Here is a 20,291-nt window from a genome sequence, read left to right on the forward strand (position 1 = left end):
ACTCACCGCTCTGGGCGGCATCCGACGTAAGCAGTAGGCTGGAGAAGATACGTTGACCCTCAACGCCGAGGCTGTGTATCAGCAGGGCCTTGCGACGTTCAGGCTTGAAGTCGGATGCTCCTGATGCCAGCAGAAAGTTCTCGAACATCCGGTACCATTGCGGCCAGGGAACAGGAGGGCGGCCGGGTACAGGCAAGAATGGGGGCGGCGGAGCGAGCCCGATACAGCTCATGGCGTAGTAAAGTTGCAGGCGCGGTTACGCCCCTCGAAAAGATCCCATCTTCGTCGCCATTGTTGTGTTTCGGCGGTAGCCGCAGATGAACCACGAATACAGTCACGGCCGCAACGGAACTAGCCCTCTTTATTCAGAGGCATGTATATATACAGGTGGAAACACTGGCGCCACTGGCGGCGTGTAAGGGCAAACAGAAACTGAAACTAATATACTACAATGGCCATAGCACTTTGTTATCCATTTTCAGTCTGTCAGATCGGACAACACCAATTACAAGCAATGTGCAAATACCCTGTTGTAGTGTTGCATGCTCTACACATTCACATTTGCTGCACGCACGTGATGCACAACATTGCAGTCTTCACAATTTGCTAATTTTACAAGCAGTACCTGAAAACATATGATTGTTATCCTCTGAAAACATCCTATTTTCCCCAATTGTTCCACCCTTCCGCGCATGCACCTTTACAAGTATGCAGCGTTTTCAACAGCATGTACATGTACCGGGTTCGCGAGGTATTTGAGAGCACACTGTTGCCTTCCCGCACAGGAGAGCATCTATAGCAAAACACAGATTTTTGTAACGAAACTGTGGGCGATACTTCCGTAATGCTTTATTCCCACAATTGCTCAGTGGATTCAGCGTCCTCAGCAACGACACATTCAGCTGCGCACGAGGCAGCGTGAAGGGGTTCAGGGGCCATTACAAATGTTCGCATTCACGCAGCTATGGCAGCCTTCAGCGAGTGTTTCGTATTATTTGGCTGTTTCTTGGCACCGCTCGCAATGCCGCCTCAGATGAGCTAGACAAGTGGATATAAATTTGGATAGGTAGGAGGCCTCAAGTTGGGAATGACGGGGTCATGGAAGCTGTCAGAAAACCACTCCTGTGTAATGCAGGCGGTGTGAGCGAGGGCTTGGTGTTGCTGACCGTCGTAACATTTTCCTCTAGAAACAGTCTCTGTCCAGGGCGTTGCAGTGATGAGCACCTCTATGTACGCGGCAGCGTTAACGCGGACACCTTCTGCAAATCAGCGTGCCGGCATGGTGTTACCGTTGTTGCTCACGATGGAAATTTCGTTTAAAACACTGCAGCTAACTCATTGGAACTTGCACAAAGCGACCTGCCATTACGGCAGGAAAGTTTTCGGTCGTGCTCAAAGTTCTTTTCATCGGAAAATAAATACTGCAGCATTTGTGGCTCCTCGGGCCTCTCCAGCTTGATCAGCAATCGCTAGGAACACAGCCGAGTAGGTGACCCTCCCGAGTCTTACTGGACGTAAGTTGCCCCCTCGTCATCACATATAAATGGTACCGCATGCTGTCGTGCACAGCGAGCCTGGCAGTCGACTGTGCCACCTGTAGTTCCTTTGCAGTGTCTTGCATCAACTTCCCTGGGTGGTCACTCGCGAAGACTTGCAGTCGCCAGAGGAAATCCGGGGTTCTGGCAGGGTCTGACCACTCTCTGTGCTTCTCCTTTTAGCCACAAATGCCACGCCACTGCAATGGCACACACTTCTGTCCGAATCTTCCAAGCGAGACTTCGCTCCATTCAGGAAGTTAACAATTTCCAAGTTGCTGTGGTATGCAGCCACGGTGAGGACTGCATGGCGTTTCGTTTTCTGCGTCAAACTCTGTACACTTCCATTTCTGAGCAGTGTCCGCCTTTTCCTTGATAGGTGGTCAACCAACTAATTGCCACATGCATACATAGTTTTTATGAGCATGCAGCGGTCTGCGGCTATAGGTGTAAGTGTTCTCAAATACCTAGCTTACCCATCACATAAAAAGCCGAAAGGCATTCCTTTGATGTCACAGCTACACACTGCAGTTACAGCATAGCCTGTAAACAGTCGCACGTCATTCGGCACATTCGAGTGGCAATGATGTGGAATGTTAACCATTGACCCAAGTAAATGCCTTCCGTTTACAAGTGTTCAGCAACGTAACACACTTCGCATTTTCGCCCCCCAGTGTGCAAGATTCCGCATTTCTCGTAACACCTTTGTCATTAATGGGGTTCGCACACTCCGAATGGCCACATTGTATTTCGTACCGGCTATGCTGCGTGCTGTCTCGCAGAATGTCACTTTCACCTTGATATAATTCAATATCATACGTGCAGTGTCTCTCTGTGTTCACATATATTTTGCTTGGGACTGTGGCATTTCTATTCATTATATTCATTTAGTACGCTTCCACCAGTGGCGCATAATTATATCTGTCGTGTGGTAAAGCCACGCAGGTAAGCTGAGGATCGATGCACTGCTGAGCAGTGTCAAATTCAGGATAATGCCAAGACATTGTGTTTTTCTGATTTTGTTGTTTTCTGTGCTGTTTGCTGGAGTGCCGTGTGTTCTGCCCTTATACTCATGCGTGTTGCAAGTGTTGTCTGCTTGTGGTGCGACTTTTACGTTATTGCTTCTTTATTATGGCCTGTGCATGCACGCATATGTAGAACTGTTAGTCGTTCTGCTGATACCTACACGATCACAATAAATTACCCTTGCCTCCCGCACGTATTCATGTGCTGCAGTGTTCAAATGATCTAAGTTTAGTTCTGTTTGCAGCATCTCCTTCGGGCACATGTGTTTACTCGAGTACAAATGCTTAACCAAATCGAGTCATGAGTTGTCGTTCACTACATTGTCACAGTAAGCACGCTACCTCAATATGCACTACTTCAAATGATCGAGGAATAAGGCACATTTCGAACAAAACAGTTCACCACATCGATGTGTATGCACCCTGCATCGTACGGGCTGCGTTCGCAATGCACCCACAATAATCCCAAATCATGCCTTGCATTGTCTGCATGACCAACAATTCATATTGGACAATGGCTTGGCACACGTTACACGGACTTGTGCACATAGGGAACGCTCTGGTAATGATTTCAGTGCTCACAAACTCACTAACTCGGCTGTTGAGGAAACGCTTCACAAAACTAAAACACAATTGCACATACGCATTATACATTTAGCCATAATAGACCTGCTTGAAGAAGCTGAGAGAGATGTACACAGCTATCGACATCAGTTCATCTGATATGCAGTTACCGTTGCTTGGCAACGGAGACCACCACCCGTTCATTGCAAAACCGTACAGTGTCGATGCATATGGATCACACAAGGTTAACGTTTAATGATGTTAGGTGTTGTGCGAGCGGGACACAATGGTCAAGATGCATGACATTGCCAATGAAACCTCATTAGTCTGTGTTAACGGAGAGCAATCATAAACATGTTCAGAGGTGGTGCAGCTTCATGTAAACACACATGGACATGGCGCTCCCTGAATACGTGCATGCAACGGGATACAGCTGTCCAAGCAGGACAGATAAGGAAATTTTGATGTTTGTCGGTCATTGCAAAACAAGACGCAAACACGTCCTTAATGCAACCCGAAACGTCCACCGGTCACGCGAAACGCACAAAGGAGATGATGTATGACTGCTCCCACCTCGCCGTGCTGTTCACGGGGAGGTGGGGCCAATCAAGGTGGCATTATGCTGCTTTTATCCTGCCACCCCCACTGCTTGCATGCATCTGTGTACTTACGTAGTAAGCGAACGTCTCACTTCAAAATGTTGCCAAAGCAAAATTGCTAGCTCCTGCGACATGTGAATATGTGTGCATACATGTTCACTGCTGCACAAGTATAGGCACCGTGGTTCCCATTGATGCATAGTGGTAATAAGAAATGCAAGGTTTAAAACCGATATGTACAGTATGTAATAGTGGGCGCTAATGGATGCAAATTTCACGAAATAATTACAAAGTACAACGAAGTCCTCCAAGGCGTCCCGCGCAGATGCTATACACACATGCATGTAAGGCGAAGGCTGATTCCATTCACAAAGAAATAATTGCATTTCTGCGGCGCACTGCAGAACAACGTCTACCAGCGATACAAACATTGCAGTCATACCGACGGCTGAGCAATAACACGCTCTTGTTGTGCAGTAATGCAATGTCATTGAGCAGTGTGTAAATTGAAAAAAAAACACACCAAACGTTGCGCACGGTACGAAAGACATGTTCCTGCAGCACAAAACTTTTCCACTGCTGTGCCTCCACAAAAAATGTGCACACGCAATGAACGAAGCGTTACATGGCATGACACTTCGCAGACCATCTTTGCTGCGAATATGGCCCGTGTCTGTGCATTTACAATTCATTACGAATCTGCATACCCCTATACGGAAATCTCGTAATGCTCTCACACTAACATGACAAAAACAGGGTGAGCGCGAGACATGGACATTCATTTCAATGAGCATAATGAGAACAAGGTGAGCACAGGAGGCAACATTTTGGCAAGTGGCCTCGTCCTTTTCCAGTACACACATGTTGAAAGCGGAAGCCAACGTTTCGACAAGTGCATTTGTGTTTGGTCAGGGCATCATCGGTTTTATATGTTGCACTGCTGTGTACACACACCGCTGTTGTGCAGCGAAAAGGTTCATCCAAGCACTTTATAATAAAGAGCCAACACTAACGTATGTTTCCAACAATACAAACAGTACAGCCCTATTCGATGTGATACATGAACGAACGAACACGCAAGCAATCAACAAGGAACATGTAACACGAAACGAAAAAAAAACTATGAGCAATGAATAAATACATAAAGTGCTGCGATTGATTGCTAACAATAATTATAAATTACGAATAAATGGCCTCCTGTGTCAGGTCCTGCTGACACAGGAGGAATGAACGGGAAAAAAATTACTGGGGCTGCTGCGGCTGGTCCCCCTGCGGCAGGTTCTGTTGCCGCAGGAAAACTGTCAATGCTGCAGCGAGCGTGCTCAATGGGGCTAACTGCTCCTGGAGCAGTTGCAGTTGGCTTCCCTGCCGCCCCATGACGTTGCCCAGTCTTTCCAAGGAGTCGGCGACCCTCTCCATCGCGGCAGTTTGCTGTGAGAGGAGGGGGGAAAAGGCACTTCACATACGGTGTGTCCTCACGCGGGTCCACTGCTGTGTTCGTTTTGTTCGCAGAACCTATGTAATGTTACGTCATGCACTTACAAGTCTACCTTGTCCGATTTGTTGCATTCACAGAGAACCAACTTGCACTGTTCCCTCTTGCAGCCTCACAGTTATGTTACACGTGTCGTAGTGGGTGTACTTCTGGAAATGCCAGTGTGAACGTTTAGTGACGTTTTTGCTGTATGGATATCAGTGCGTTCTCCTAAGCGGTACGCAGGTTAAGGTAACAGGTGTAATACAAAATTTATTCGTGCCACATTTACAGACCCGCATTGCAATATTTCACTGAGCTAGTTGCGTCTAGGACCACACCTGCCAATGTAAGTTGCTGAACATGTCTGGCACACTTCGGCCAGTAGTTCTGGTTATATGGGGGACCTGCATATCAAAGGAGCGCTAGTACAGAATTCATATTTCATGTTATTGTTTCGTTTGCAACAACAGCGTTCATCCAAATCTGAATCGCACATACCAACCCCACTGTCCCACAACAATACAAACTCATTCAGGCGCTGCCCTCAGATGTATCCTGCAGTCTACATAACGTGCTTACAAGTGTACGGCTTGTGGGATGCATAAACCAGCAATGCAAGCTCCTCGTACAGTGCAACTAACCGCCTTATGCATTCATTCCATGCCGCAAAATAACAGTGTCGTCCTCACACTGCAGCACATCCCGCCATCCAACCTCTCATCCACGCACATCGGTGCCTGTTTTTCCCTAACCTCACAGATCTGCTAAAGACTGCACGATGACTGCACATGTTACTGCTATCCCTGTGGTCTTTCACTTGCCGAATGCCACTACAACCTATTCGTCGCACCACCTACCAATCTTTACGGCACTACTACTGCTCATTACCAACCACTACACTGCCATCCTCCTTCCAGCACACATTCCCTTAAAGAATTGTGCCCAAGGCAGGCACCTAACGAAAGCACTGCTTATGATGGCTGAATATACTGAATGAACCATTACTCATGAGAAGTGCATACCTTTCTCGACTCCGCAAGCAATTCGCGCTGGATGGTGGCTTGGCTTTGCGCAACATGCACAGTTCGCGCACCATCCAGCACTGCCTGCTCGAGCAGCTCGCCCTCGGACCTCGGTCTCCTGCTCCATGCGCCAGCTGCTTTAAAAAAAAATGGTGAAACATGTGGTGAGTGCTTCCAAATATAGGGAGAATGAGCATGCGTGGTACGTCAGAGGCTCACACAGTGACAGGACATATAATCCTTCCAACTGTCGATGTGCATTACTTCTACTGCAAGCGCGACACAAGCGAATTATTTGGTGCCTCGGCTCAGTAGTCCGTTGCTTTATGTAGGCAGTGTAGTTCCCTACCACAAGAGTGTATACAATAACTGAACTTCTTTCTAGCCTGTTCAGGCGGTCGGAAAGCGAAAATGTAATCAATAGCAGCAGTTCCTGCACATTGCTCCGTATCCAGAAAATTGTGTGATCTGCACTGCTACATAGGTTCTTTCATTAAGTGGTGGTTGTGCAAAGCTAATGAGGCTCAGGTTACAACGACACTTACTCCTCCCTAGACTGTCTGCGTTGTTGCAATAAGCTGTATAATATTGAAGCGTTTCTGAAGAAACAAGTTCCATGCTAAACAATGTACACTATACAAGACTTCATTTTTTGCACTTAACAGATTATCACGATGTGGGCGGCAGCAGTATGAGGCGTTGGCTGTCATGTCCATTCTTTTAAACGTTTCCAATTTATACGTTGTGGGCACTCTTGGGTTTGCGCCTACCTCAACTTGGTCAGTGGACAACAACTAGACATATTGCTAAAGCAAAACTTTTTGCATCATTTTAACTTCCTCAACATCGCTACCCTTTTAGGCTTTTCCTCCAAACAATGCAGCTGTTAGTCGTGCCTGCCGGCATCAAGCACTGCTGGAGCATGCACGACACTGTGCGTACATTTCGTGTAACGCATTGTGCGCACATCACCATAAGCTCTCCTCTCCCGCAACTGCACCCTACGGCTTGGCCTGGCAAAAAAAATAAAAAATTTGCATACGACACCTACGCTTGTGCTCATTGCATGTGTCCACAAGTGATACGTATAGTGGCTTACCCTCGCTGGGCCTTGACCTTCGTGGCCGGGCGGGTCTTGCCGAATGACGCCTCCCTGTTGTCGCACTGGGGCCCGGCTGCGGCTCTTCGGCTGTGGTCTCCAGCGCCGCGGATGGTGTTTCGCTGGCCTAGTAATATGCCAACATAAGGAAGGAAACCTTATAGCACCTGTACACTGCCTTTCAAATGCGATATGCTACTACTTTGCACTGCGTCACACCTGCACCCTCTCTTGGAAAGTGTACAGCTACAGACAACACAATTTCTATTTCAAAACAAGGTCGAGTGGCTTCACCCTGCACTACCACTTCATTGGTCGAGTAGTTAATAGGATCTAGACGGCACTACGCAGGGCATGTGTTGTCCACCACGATGGCATAATGTGCACACCTCAGGCTGCTCGGTATTTCCTGCTATGTGCAACCACAGTGCACTTCCCTGACTTTCTTAGGCACTGGCATCACCATCGAAAAGCAAAACGCAAGAGTACACTTGCAAAATAGTATCCTCACCTCCGAGCTGCTCGACACGAAAAAGGGCTCTCCGAGGCCTCTTGTGCAGTCACCCCCAACAAGCTGCAGGACGCGGCCTCTTAAGGTACGGACACACTGGCGTCGAAACGAGCGCGGCACGCCGCCGGCGGCGCGCCGCGAAACCTGCCGCGGAAGCCGTTTGGTTTGCCGCGCAGAGGATGGGTCGAGGAGCCATTTTCGGCGGCTTGCCGCGTGCCGCGAACCAATGAGAGACGTCCGGGCTTAGGGTGCCTCGATGCCAGCGCCGCCGTTCAGGGTGGTGCCATCCTTGGACCACCCCCACGCCGCCTTTCTCGCTGCGACGCCATATTGAATCACGGCGGGCGGTCAGAGTGGTCGCGGTTGATCGGTGCTAACAGCTGAGCTTGCGTTGTTTGAGGCACTCGCTGGTGGTTCAACTTGTTTGACAGTGTTCGACTGCATGACTGAGAAGCTTGTCAAGTCCACTGAGCCATCATGACGGGCTGTTGTGTGCCAATGTGCTCCGGGTCAACACGTAAAGGCCTGCGCTGTTTTCGCTTCCCCCGGGAGTCGGAGCGAAGAAAGAAATGGGAAGCTCAAGTAAAGCGGGATTGGTGGAACGCAACTGACAGCTCATATATCTGCGAGGTGAGTTGCAAAACAGTTAAGTCTTATCGATCCGTATTTTGCAATTAAAGCAAACTCGTGTACGCCGCTGCTGCATAGGCAGCGTATACGTACGCGCATCCGTACGGGCGCGAGCGTGTTTTTCGTTGTGAACTTAGCTTTTCTACGCGAGTAGTGCCCTGATTATAGTCAGACGAGGGTGATCGTTTCAGAATACGTCCCTAGCATCGAGAGAACAGCTGCGTCGCCGAGAAGACCAAGGACTTGTTCAACTGTAGGCAGAATGTGACGCTCCCTGAGGACCACCTGGTTCAGTCGAGTGAGAACACACAGACGACTTTCCATTCTTAGCTCCCGCTACCACACCGGCACACGACGGAGTTGGTCTACCCATACGACGAATGAGTCAGTTTCAAGTTTCTCCAGTTCTTGCCCAACAACTTCACGTAGCGGGACAGGCAACCGTCAAGGGGCAGTCAGTGAGAATGGTACAGCGTCTTGCCTTAAGCGAATGGTGTACTCATCTCGGAGTGTACCGAGGCCACGGAACAGTTCGGCATGATTCGTTGGCTCAGGAATGTTCACGGCACCAAGGAATTTGACTACCTCAAGGGCCTGGATAGCCGGTAGACCCAGTAATGGTGCAGAAAAGGGTTCAAAGCCATAAAGGTGCTGGGAGCTTGTCTTCCCTTGCCAAAAAAATTACCGAAGACACTTTGGAAATTCTAAAGTGTGCTTAGCGAAAGCCATGTGGGGTGCTGGATGTACTGGGACCAGACGTGTCGTTGTCGTCTGTGCTGGGGCCTGGTTGTCGGTCGTCTACCCCCTCTTGTAGGCGTGTGCCACTTGTACGCGCTTCTTGATGGGCCTGGTTGCGACAACCACTGCAGCCGCTTTCGTTCCGCCTCCCTGGTTTGCTGTTCGGTGACATAGCCAGGCGGTGCTGCCGTCTGCGCTCCGCTTCCCCGGCTCTCCGGTTCGGTGACATGGCCAGTCGCTGCTACCGTCTGCGTTCCAATTCATTCCTTTTGGTGTTCGGCGATATTGCCTGTCGCTGCTGCCGCTTTCGTTCTGCTTCCTTGCCTTTGGTACCCGGCGATCTAATCAGTCGCTTTGGCGTTTTTGTTCTGCCTCCCTTGCTTTCGCATCTGGTGACATGTTCAGTCGTCGCATGCGCATTCGCTCCTTGTTCTTCTGGTGTTTGGTGTTGGGGGAATCCGGCGACCGCTGCTGCTTCCCCGAAACACTTGTCGCGGAATCACTGGGCCGCTTCGGAGCCACGCGTCCCACTCACTCGACTGCAACGAGACGTCTGGCGAAGGAGCGGCAAGGCAGCTGCCACCGCCGACGCGCGCGCGCTCGTTCTACCGCTACTGTGTGACGTCACGGTTGCTATGCGCAGCTGCGCCCCTCACCGGCGCGTCGGTTGCTAAGGCGGGGAGGAGGCTACGCTGCTGCGCGGAGGAGCAGCCATATTTGGTTGGCCCGGCTGTACGCCAAGGGCCGCGCCACGTCACCTGCCTGCAAGAGGTGCGGGGACCCCGAGACTCTGGAGCACCTTCTCTGTGCCTGCCCATCCTTGGAGCGGGAATGCTCCACAGTGATCAACACCTACAGACGCCACGGCCTTCCAGCGACCACAGAGACTGACCTGCTGTTCCCGGTGTGTCCCCAGCTCCCTGCACTCTTATGCTATCTTCGGCTGGTCATTTCTGAGCACTCTGGAGCGCTCTCGCGAGCGGCGTTGTCTTCGACTGGTTGAAAGAGGGTGCGCGCCCTGCGTTCGGCTGGTTCTTCTCGATTGCTCTCTATCTTGGATCGCTCTGAGGCGCTCCGAGCCCTGTCGTCGGAGCAGTCATCGAGATTAAAACGTCATCGCAGCGCCGCGTCGCTGCTGTTGGCGACGGCCCACCGTAACCTTGGCAACCTAGGCCACTGCATGCTGGCGTCTCGACAAACGTTCGTGCCGCCGGCACGTCCGCCGGTTTTTCGGGCAGCGCCGGGAGCTTTGGATAGGCGAAACATCGGACGTTGGCAGTAGTCACGTGGTTTCGCATCAGCAATTTCCTCCTCCGAGAGCGAGTCGCACGTTCGGATTGCGCGCTTGTCCCCTACCTTAGAGCTCGGGAAACGACCGATCTACCCGACTCTGCTTCGGGGCATACAGGCGACCAGTCGAAGATACCATTAGAAAAATTTACACCCTTTGGGGTTTATCTTGTCCCACAACAGTAATCGTCATCTGTCTTGCCCGTGTTTCCTTCCTCTAACGCTGCGAGTCCGGTACTTCCCAGTCACGAACGGCATGCGCGTTATAAGCGTGACGCATCATTCTCGACAGAAAAGTAGCGAGCGCCGAGTTTTCAGGAAAGGAAACGCAAGCCAGCCAGATGACGATTATTGTTGTGGGACAAATATACACCCCAAAGGGCGCAACCGTTTTAAGAGTGTGCGCTGCAAAGCCTGCTAGAGTTTATATAAGTACCACGGGAATAGACACCCTATAAGCGCCCGCTACAACGCTGGCAACTTTACTGAAGATTGCCACCTGTCGTGCGCAGAGGAGTCTATTTTAGGCGACATCCTCCCTCTTTCCCTGTCACACTCTACACTCTTAGGCAAAGTTACACCCTTTGGCTTGCCCCTTCTGCCACACAACAATAATCGTCATCTGCCTTGTGCGTTTCCTTTCTTTAACGCTGCGAGCCCGGAACTTTCCAGTAACGAACGGCACGCGCGTTATCAGCATAGAACAGTTTACATCATTTGGAGTGCCCCTTCTGATAACGCGCGTGCCGTTCGTTACTGGAAAGTTCCGGGCTCGCAGCGTTAAATAAAGGAAACGGATCAAGGCAGATAACGACTATTGTTGCGTGGCAGAAGGGGCAAGCCAAAGGGTGTAACTTTGCCTACACTCTTAGAACTGTTGCACCCTTTGGGGTGTAAATTTGTCGCACAACAGTAATCGTCATCTGCCTTGCTTGCGTTTCCTTTCCTGAAAACTCGGCGCTCGCTACTTTCCTGTCGAGAATGCTGCGTCACACCGATAACGCGCATGCCGTTCGTGACTGGGAAGTACCGGACTCGCCGCGTTAGAGAAAGGAAACGCGGGCAGGATGACGATTATTGTTGTGGGACAAGATCAGCCCCAAAGGGTGTAAATTTTTCTAAGAGTGTAAGAACAGTTTACACCCTTTGGCTTGCCCCTTCTGCCACACAACAATAATCGTCATCTGCCTTGATGCGTTTCCTTTAACGCTGCGAGCCCGGAACTTTCCAGTAAGGAACGGCATGCGCGTTTTCAGAAGGGGCACTCCAAAGGGTGTAAACTCTTCTATGCTGATAACGCGCGTGCCGTTCGTTACTGCAAAGTTCGGGGCTCGCAGCGTAAAAAAAAGGAAACGCATCAAGGCAGATGACTATTATCGTTGTGTTCTGTAATATCATGATTCTTTGCAAATTACCTTTTGTTGTGTTCCCCCAAACTAAATGGCAATATTTCAATGTGAGTAGAATAGCGCATTGTACAATAGAAGCTTAACCTTTGACGGTAGAATGTATCTGTTGGCGTATGTCAATCCAACGATGCGAGACAGTTTTGACACAACATGGTCGATATGAATGTCCCAGGTCATATTTTCGCTGAAATACACTCCAAGTATTTTAAATGCGCTTACTAGTTCTACCTTTGAGTTTTGCAGCTTAATGTCCGAGGTAATATTAATTTTCTTGTTTTTCGCACGGTATATAACAGCGTTCGTTTTACTAACGTTTATTTTCAATTTGTCAAGTTGCGCCCATGTATCTAATTTCACAAGCGTTCTGTTCGCTCTCAGAATCAGCTAATCCGTACTTTCTGCAGAGAATAACAGTGTCACATCATCAGCATAAATGACAAATTTCACCATAGGATCGACGTTAACAATGTCATTCAAATATAACTTAAACAAAAATGGGCCCAGAATACTCCCTTGAGGTACGCCGGCAGAAATTGGTAATATATTAGAAGAGCAGCCATTTAAATACACGTACTGCTTGCGCTCACTAAGGTAGGACGTCAGTGGTGATAGAACCGTTCCGCGTTTCTTTAACAGGATAGAGTGATTTAAATAATCGAAAGCTTTCGTAAAATCTACGTATATTCCAAGGGCTACTTCTTTATTTTCAAGCGATTGCAGGATCAATTCTTTTTGTTCTAACAGTGCCATTTCTGTTGATCGATATTTCCGGAAGCCATACTGCATGATATTGCATTGTTCGCTAAAATTTGTCATTCTAGTAAGAACCATTTTTTCAAATCCTTTTGAAAAAACGGGTAGTATGGATACTGGTCTATAATTTGTAAAATCATTTTTACTACCTCTTTTGTGCTATACGCTCACTTTGGCGAGTTGCATTTGCCCTGGAAATGTTCCTTGAGATAAGCAGAGGTTATATATGTAGGCTCAACACTCTGTTATGTCTCCTATCACAAACTTCACCGGTTTTATCACAATTCGGTCTGCGTCACAATATTTGCTATTATTTAGCCCCATGAAAACCGACATGGCCTGTGATACTGATGTTGGTGTTAAGAACATTGACTTCTCGTTTCTTATATGAAGAGTATTAGAATCAACGAAATTACTAGTTATCTCTGTGAAGTAGCTGTTCAATGCGTTGGCTAAATCAGTGCCTGTGAGTTCTTTATCTTCAGTATGAATTTTTGTTACTTGGTTTGGGCCTGTAGATCTGTTTAGAAGCCCATTCAATTTCCTCCATAATTCATCCGACTTATTCATCGAGCAGCAAAACTGGTTACAGAGATATTGATCACGTGCACTGCGTATTTCCGCCGTCAGTTTATTTCCGAATACTTTAAAAGCCTTTAGCCTATCAGGGTCTCGAGTTTTTTCAAACTTATATAGCCTATCCTTTTTGTAAATTTTCTTCAGCAATTCAGGTGTGATCCATGGCTTCCTTATGTTCCTTCGTTTCTGTGCATGTTTATAAGGGAAGCACTCGTTGTATGTACACAAAAAAGCCGTTAAAAACAAAACATAAGCCTTTTCGGCATTTGTTTCCTCAAGAACATTTCTCCAGTCATGATTACGAACTTTCTCTTTGAAATTGTTCAGGTTTTTTGTCGACATATCTTGAAATAACTTTGCTATCTTTTTTGTATTAGGAAATTTGCTTTTTGGAACGCACATAAAAACGCCGCGGTGGTCACTGATATCAGCATTTATTACGCCTGCTTTCAGAATAGGCATGTGCATATTGGTTATAAGTAGATCAAGTAGTGATTCAGTCTGCAATGTAACATGTGTAGGATCGCATATCACGTTTAAGAGGGAAAAAGAATTTGATAAGTTTTGGAATTATTTTTGTGGGGGTATCTGCAAGAAGGTTATTGTTAAAATCACCTCCTAAAATGACATCGTATGCCATTTTAGGAGTGTGTTGATTTGGCTTGTCTCGTTGTGTGGTCCGATGTACGAATTTGGAAAGCCAGGGCACCTTTTGCGTCCAATGTTTGTAACAACATTAAACCCACAAAGTTCCGGAATTCAAGATCTAAGCACTACTTTGGAAATGTCAATGCACCTCTCCAGTCAAAAGTTTATGAGAACTTTATACCCACAAAGTTTCGGAATTGAAACCCCAGTGCTCCCTAGATTCCGCCGCCTCACCGACATGACGCGACGAGCCCGCTCGCCATGAAAACACATTTGAAACTTCGTGCTCGGATGGCACTCCTTGCGTTACGATATGTGACTCGCAGTGCGTGGGCGTTGCCAGGAAATCCAGCCCGATTTCGCAATGTTCGTGCAAAAACGTCTTTTCGAGCGTGAAAAGTACTTTCTAGACAAAATCGAGCATGATTTCCGGCGCCGGGGGTTGTATTGGTCGGCGGTGCATGACAGCACGAAAAAATTACGAGGGGGGGGGGAGGGGCTGAAGCGTCATAAGCGCCCCCCCCCTGCTACGCTCCTGCTATATACCTGGAGAGCCAAGTTGGTCCGAAGGTTGCTTTCAAACACTGTGCCCTCAACGCAGCAGCACGATGCTCTATGCACGATGCACAGTGGCCCAAAGTGAAAAGTGACAGTCACCCACAGTGAAAACAGATAGATAGATAGATAGATAGATAGATAGATAGATAGATAGATAGATAGATAGATAGATAGATAGATAGATAGATAGATAGATAGATAGATAGATAGATAGATAGATAGATAGATAGATAGATAGATAGATAGATAGATAGATAGATGTTCGGGAAGTATTCCAAGGATGTTTATCGCAGTAAAGCTACTTTTGTCCAGATCAGTAGATCCGGACAAAAAGAGTAGGTACTACATCATTTTGCTCGAGAAATTCCTTGTACATTGTACGGCTTCCTAAGTCTATCATCCTCAGCCGAAGCCTCTAAACCAACTCATCGATGCTGAAAGGAAAGTATGCGGACTTGCCGTGCACTCCTCGCATTATTTATTTATTTATTTATTTATTTATAACCCTCAGGACTAACCTTTCCCCTTCTTGGTCCACTGAGCCACTTTCATGGTTAAAGTTCATTCTCTCTCTCTCTTGTTCGTCCTCACTGAGAAAGTAAATAAGTGCTAGCAAAGCAACGCTTCCCGCATGCTTGCTTGCTTGCTTGCTTGTGATCGCCCAATGTGAGGATATCCCCGGCCACTTGCTTCTTTTATGGCCACGAGTCTACTCCTAAGCAACACTCCGCAAACTTAATGCAGTTCTTCTCTCGTTGAAGCGTTACAGGTATCTCTTTTTTTTTTACTGCAGGTAGCATAGCCTCCGACCGATGCCGGGCCCGACACCTTTGACATGAGCCAAGGTCGAAAGAATTCCGTTTGATGTAATCACTACCACATGTTGAGTCCGCGTCGCTGTTCTTTCATGTGTCGTTTCCTTGCTTTTTGTCGACGTTTGTGTCACTCAGTAATAGCCATGTTTAATTTCGTACATCAAAACACAGCATACACACCAAGTGCATCACCTTAACTGAGCAATACATTTAGAACATAGAGCTTTCAGTTTAATTGAATGAGACCAATGGTACTTTGCTCATGGTTGCCTGTATTACTCAAACTATTCTTGATCTGCAATTAGTTTACTAATTAAATACGTTTAACTGGGCAACATTACAAATATTTGTTTTTGCTCCTACGTCATACTTGAAAGGTTCTAGAAAATGCTGAGAAACACGAAATGAAGTTAATTTCTTTAGGTTTTCATTTCATTCCAGGCTCCGAAATAAGCCCGTGAAATATGGTAAAAAACGATTACGTCTTCCTGCTTCTAAGCGTGTGGATGGCGTCCGTCTCGATCGTCATTTGAAAGTATCTTGTGGCATTGCTTGTATCAGTATATTCATTTACGTGCCACTGCTATCGCTGCGGTGATTTCATTGCGGCGTCTAAGTTTCAACCTAGGTGCCGTTCCAGCAGTCACAGAGGCAATGAGAAAAAAAACTTGCAGTTTACTTTTGTGTTGTATATTTATCTGATGATAATGTCTTTTTCGGACCAGCATAGGTTTCTGAAGTTGCGTTCCGGGGAAACTCAATTATTTAATCTAATCACAGACCTCCAGTACTCGTACATTCATCCTTAAAAATAGACGTCATATTTGTTGACTTCGCCAAAACATTCGATAAGATCTCTCACACCCACCTGACGAGAAAACCTGCTCGGTCTCAACATTAACACTAAAATTACTAAGTGGTCAATACCTTCCCAACCAGTTGGTCTCACACAGTAACTGCTAATGACCGTCCCTGCTAGATTAGCTCAAGCAAAGTCAGGTGTACCGCAGGATTCAGTCCTCGACCCTATTTTATATATAAGTATACGTCATTGACATTCACAGTAACGCGTATTGAGCGATTCGATTATTCGCGGATGACTGCGTTCTTTTTAGAAAAATTAATAATACTAACCCCCAAGATCCTTACCATTTTCAAACAGATCTTAATTAACTTGCATAATGGTGTGGCGATTGGCCGATGGAAATAATTGTAGGTGAAACTAATGCCATTTCATTTAATAAAACTGGCATCTCAAAGCCACGTGCTTATTCTCTTAATAATAAGCTTATTCGAGCCGTAACCGCAGCAAAATAGTTGGGAATAGATTTTACGTCAAATTTAACCGAGAATCCTCACACTGATACCATAACGAGCAGGGCCTCTAAATTCTAAAAGAAAAAAAGATTAAAAAAAAGAAAAAAAGAAAAAAGAAAGAAAGAAAAAAAGCTTCTAAAAAAGAAGGCGCAATCTGCGTCAAGCTAATGCATCTACTAAACTCTTGGCCTACAAAATACTAGTATCATCAAAAATGGAATACGCATCATTAAGCTGGAACCTTCATCAGTTGTATTCCGTAAATAAACTTCAATCACTTCAAAAGAAAGCTGCCTTATTTATTCTCAGGAACTGCTCACGAACATCGAGTATAGCAGAAATAAAAGAATCCCTAAATTTCTCGCCTCCCGAAAAACGTCGCTTGCTTAGTTTCTTTTTTTTTTTCACAAGCGGCATCACAGCTAGTTTTCTTTCGCTGCCTTGTATACTAAACCGGCCCATCGTGTTTTCCCTCGCCTGGATCATAAGTTCGAAGTCCAGCCTATATTCTTGCGTGCTAACCTATCTCTATTTTGAGCACTCTTCCTTGTCGTTAGTCATTAGAATAAGCTCCCAGACAACATTGCATCCCACATCAATCACGACTCATTCATTGAGAAGTTGCAGTTATTTTTAGGTGCTCGATGTTTTTTAAGTGCGCCTTTTTCTTCCTTCTTGTATTTCAAATGTTTGTGCGGAACATGTGTAAAGCTTGTATAATGCTGTGATAAGTATTCTAACTGCTTGCTCGACTATTCCCTCAGTCTATATATATATATATATATATATATATATATATATATATATATATATATATATATATATATATATATATATGTATGTATGTATGTATGTATGTATAGTGCACGCCGTACTAGGGGACTCCGTATTGATTTTGCCCACCAAGGCATTTCTAACGTGCCCGCAATGCATGGGACACGGGCGTTTTTACCGTTCGCCCCCATCGAAATGCGGCTACCACGGCCGGGATTTGATCCCCCGAGCTCGTGCTTATCGGCGCAGCACTACAGCCGCTACGCCACCGTTATAACGTTTGATTCGCGGTCTATCCCGTACGGGCCCTGAGGGTAAACGAAGAAGAACAACGCGTCCTTGGTATCACGGTTTTATATCTGACGTCTGTTGAACAAAAAATAGGGCATATTAAGCTGCACCTCAGCAAACGGCACTTAACTGCCATTAATGAAAAGTTAATGTGCATACCCGTCACACGGATATATTTCGTATAGTGTATAGAGCGTTGGATACACTGTAAATTGTAACGGAGGAAGCCTAAAAGCAGTGAAGAAGAAACTAGGAATAGGCAAGAATCAGATGTATACGTTAAGAGACAAAGCCGGCAATGTCATTACTAATATAGATGAGATCGTTCAAGTGGCTGAGGTGTTCTATAGAGATTTATACAGTACCAGTGGCACCCACGACGATAATGGAAGAGAGAATAGTCTAGAGGAATTTGAAATCCCATAAATAACGCCTGAAGAAGTAAAGAAAGCTTTGGGAGCTATGCAAACGTGGAAGGCAGCTGGGCAGGATCAGGTAACGGCAGATTTGTTGAAGGATGATGGGAAGATGGTTTTAGAAAAACTGGCCATCCTGTATACGCAATGCCTCATGATTTCGAGCGTACCGCAATCATGGAAGAACGCTAATATTATCCTAATCCATAAGAAAGGGGACGCCAAAGACTTGAAAAATTATAGACCGACCAGCTTACTGTCCGTTGGCTACACAGTACTTACTAAGGTAATCGCAAATAGAATCAGGCACACCTTAGACTTCTGTCAACCAAAGGACCAGGCAGGATTCCGTAAAGGCTACTCAACAGTAGACCATAGTCACACAATCAATCAGGTGATAGAGAAATGTGCGGAATATAACAAACCTTATATATAGCTCTGATTTATTACGAGAAAGCGTTTGATTCAGTCGAAACCTCAGCAGTCATGGAGGCTCTACGGAATCAGGCTGTAGACGAGCCGTATGTAACAATACTGAAAGCTATCTATAGCGGCTCCACAGCCACCGTAGTCCTACATAAAGAAAGCAACAAAATCCTAATAAAGAAAGGCGTCAGGCAGGGAGATACGATCTCTCCAATGCTATTCACAGCGCGTTTACAGGGGGTATTCAGAGACGTGGATTGGGAAGAAATGGGGATAAATGTTAATGGAGAATACCTTAGTAACTTGTGATCCGCTGATGTTATTGCCGTGCTTAGTAACTCGGGGGACAGACTGCAATGCATGGTCACTGAGCTGGAGAGGCAAAGCAGAAGGATGGGTCTAAAAATTAATCTGCAGAAAAGTAAATGAATGTTTAACAGCCTCGGAAGAGAACAGCAGTTTACGATAGGTAGCGAGGCACTGCAAGTGGTGAGGAAATACATCTACTTAGGACAGGTGACTGCGGATCCGGATCATGAGACTGAAATAATCAGAAGAATATGAATGGGCTGAGGTGCGTTTGGCAAGCATTCTCAGATCATGAACAGCAGGTTGCCATTATCCCTCAAGAGAAAAGTCGATAACAGCTGTATCTTACCAGCACTCACGTACGGGGCAGAAACCTGGAGGCTTACGAAAAGGGTTCTGCTTAAATTGAGGACGACGCAGCGAGCTATGGAATGTAGAATGATAGGTGTAACGTTAAAGAATAAGAGCAGATTGGGTGAGAGAACAAACGGAAGGTAATGACATCTTAGTTGAAATCAATAAAAAGAAATGGGCATGGGCAGGACATGTAATGAGGAGGGAAGATAACCGATGGTCATTAAGGGTTACGGACTGGATTCCAAGGGAAGAGAAGCGTAGCAGGGGGCGGCAGAAAGTTAGGTGGGCGGATGAGATTAAGAAGTTTGCAGGGACAACATGGCCACAATTAGCACATGACCGGGGTAGTTGGAGAAGTATGGGAGAGCCTTTGCCCTACAGTGGGCGTAACCAGGATGATGATGATGATGATGATGATGATGATGATGATGATGATGATGATGAAAGATTGAGTGGCATGCTGGCATCGCAAAGTCTGGCGGAGCGACTAAGCGCGGGCGTTCTTGCGCACCTGACTAAATATGTCCGTGAAGCCGAAAGGGTCGACGCATTAAATGACCAATACAAACTGGGCAGATGGTCGATAATATCCACCGACAACGTCGACTTGATTCGGCAGCTGCTCAGCTTCTTCAGGGGATTCGTCGACTACGGTGTGGTCTACTTGTACATCCAGGTTATCGTCGACGCGTTCCGTTTCGATTACCTGCGCGAGGTCAGCGGCAGCGACTCAGAACGCGTCGTGTTTCGTCGTTTTCGTCGCGCAACGCGCGGAGCGCCATCGTAGTCCAGCTCATTCCGCAGCAGAGCGCGGACAGTGCCGTCCTCGAGGTGTCCGGAGTGCGCAAAGCTATCACTGATGGTGACAAGTTCGCCTGGTTGGCCAAGCTCGCGAGTCGAGAGGCTCACGTGAGGCGCCGTGACGTCCGCCTGCAGCAGTTCCGCGTCTCCTACCGGGAACGCACATTGGGGGAGGACGACCTGGAGGAGGCCTCCATTGCCAGTGGGCTCCCGGGCTTCTTCATTCGCCTCAAGGCACAGCAACAGTGGAGCCTGCTGGAAGATCCTCCGGCCGTGCACGAGCAAGGAGGTTCTGTACGACGCCTTCTCCAGCAGTATCGTCGTGCCAGCGTCGTTGCCTCGGGAGCC

General features: G+C 47.0%; 1 protein-coding gene across 1 annotated transcript; it reads right to left on the minus strand.

The window, feature by feature from the left end:
* Nucleotides 1-236: 236 nt before the first annotated feature.
* LOC135908903 (uncharacterized) lies at nucleotides 237-9,001 on the minus strand. Its single transcript, XM_065440737.2, has 5 exons — nucleotides 8,962-9,001; nucleotides 7,833-8,074; nucleotides 7,322-7,448; nucleotides 6,223-6,359; nucleotides 237-5,154 (listed from the first exon to the last, which is right to left on the minus strand). The coding sequence occupies exons 1-5, from the start codon at nucleotides 8,999-9,001 to the stop codon at nucleotides 4,966-4,968; spliced, it is 735 nt and encodes a 244-aa protein (XP_065296809.1). The 3' UTR covers nucleotides 237-4,965.
* Between the last annotated feature and the right edge of the window lie 11,290 nt (nucleotides 9,002-20,291).

This window comes from Dermacentor albipictus, chromosome 1 (genome assembly GCF_038994185.2).
Source record: "Dermacentor albipictus isolate Rhodes 1998 colony chromosome 1, USDA_Dalb.pri_finalv2, whole genome shotgun sequence".
Taxonomy (NCBI): domain Eukaryota; kingdom Metazoa; phylum Arthropoda; class Arachnida; order Ixodida; family Ixodidae; genus Dermacentor; species Dermacentor albipictus.

What these genes read in the sequence shown, in the direction of transcription:
- LOC135908903 (XM_065440737.2), bottom strand. Translation starts at nt 9,001, where the DNA reads ATGCCGAACTGTTCCGTGGCCTCGGTACACTCCGAGATGA. An exon ending in AAGGTCAAGGCCCAGCGAGG is followed by an intron (nt 6,360 to 7,321) that starts GTAAGCCACTAT and finishes TTTTTTTTAAAG; the next exon opens with CAGCTGGCGCATGGAGCAGG. An exon ending in TGCTTGCGGAGTCGAGAAAG is followed by an intron (nt 5,155 to 6,222) that starts GTATGCACTTCT and finishes CTCCTCTCACAG; the next exon opens with CAAACTGCCGCGATGGAGAG.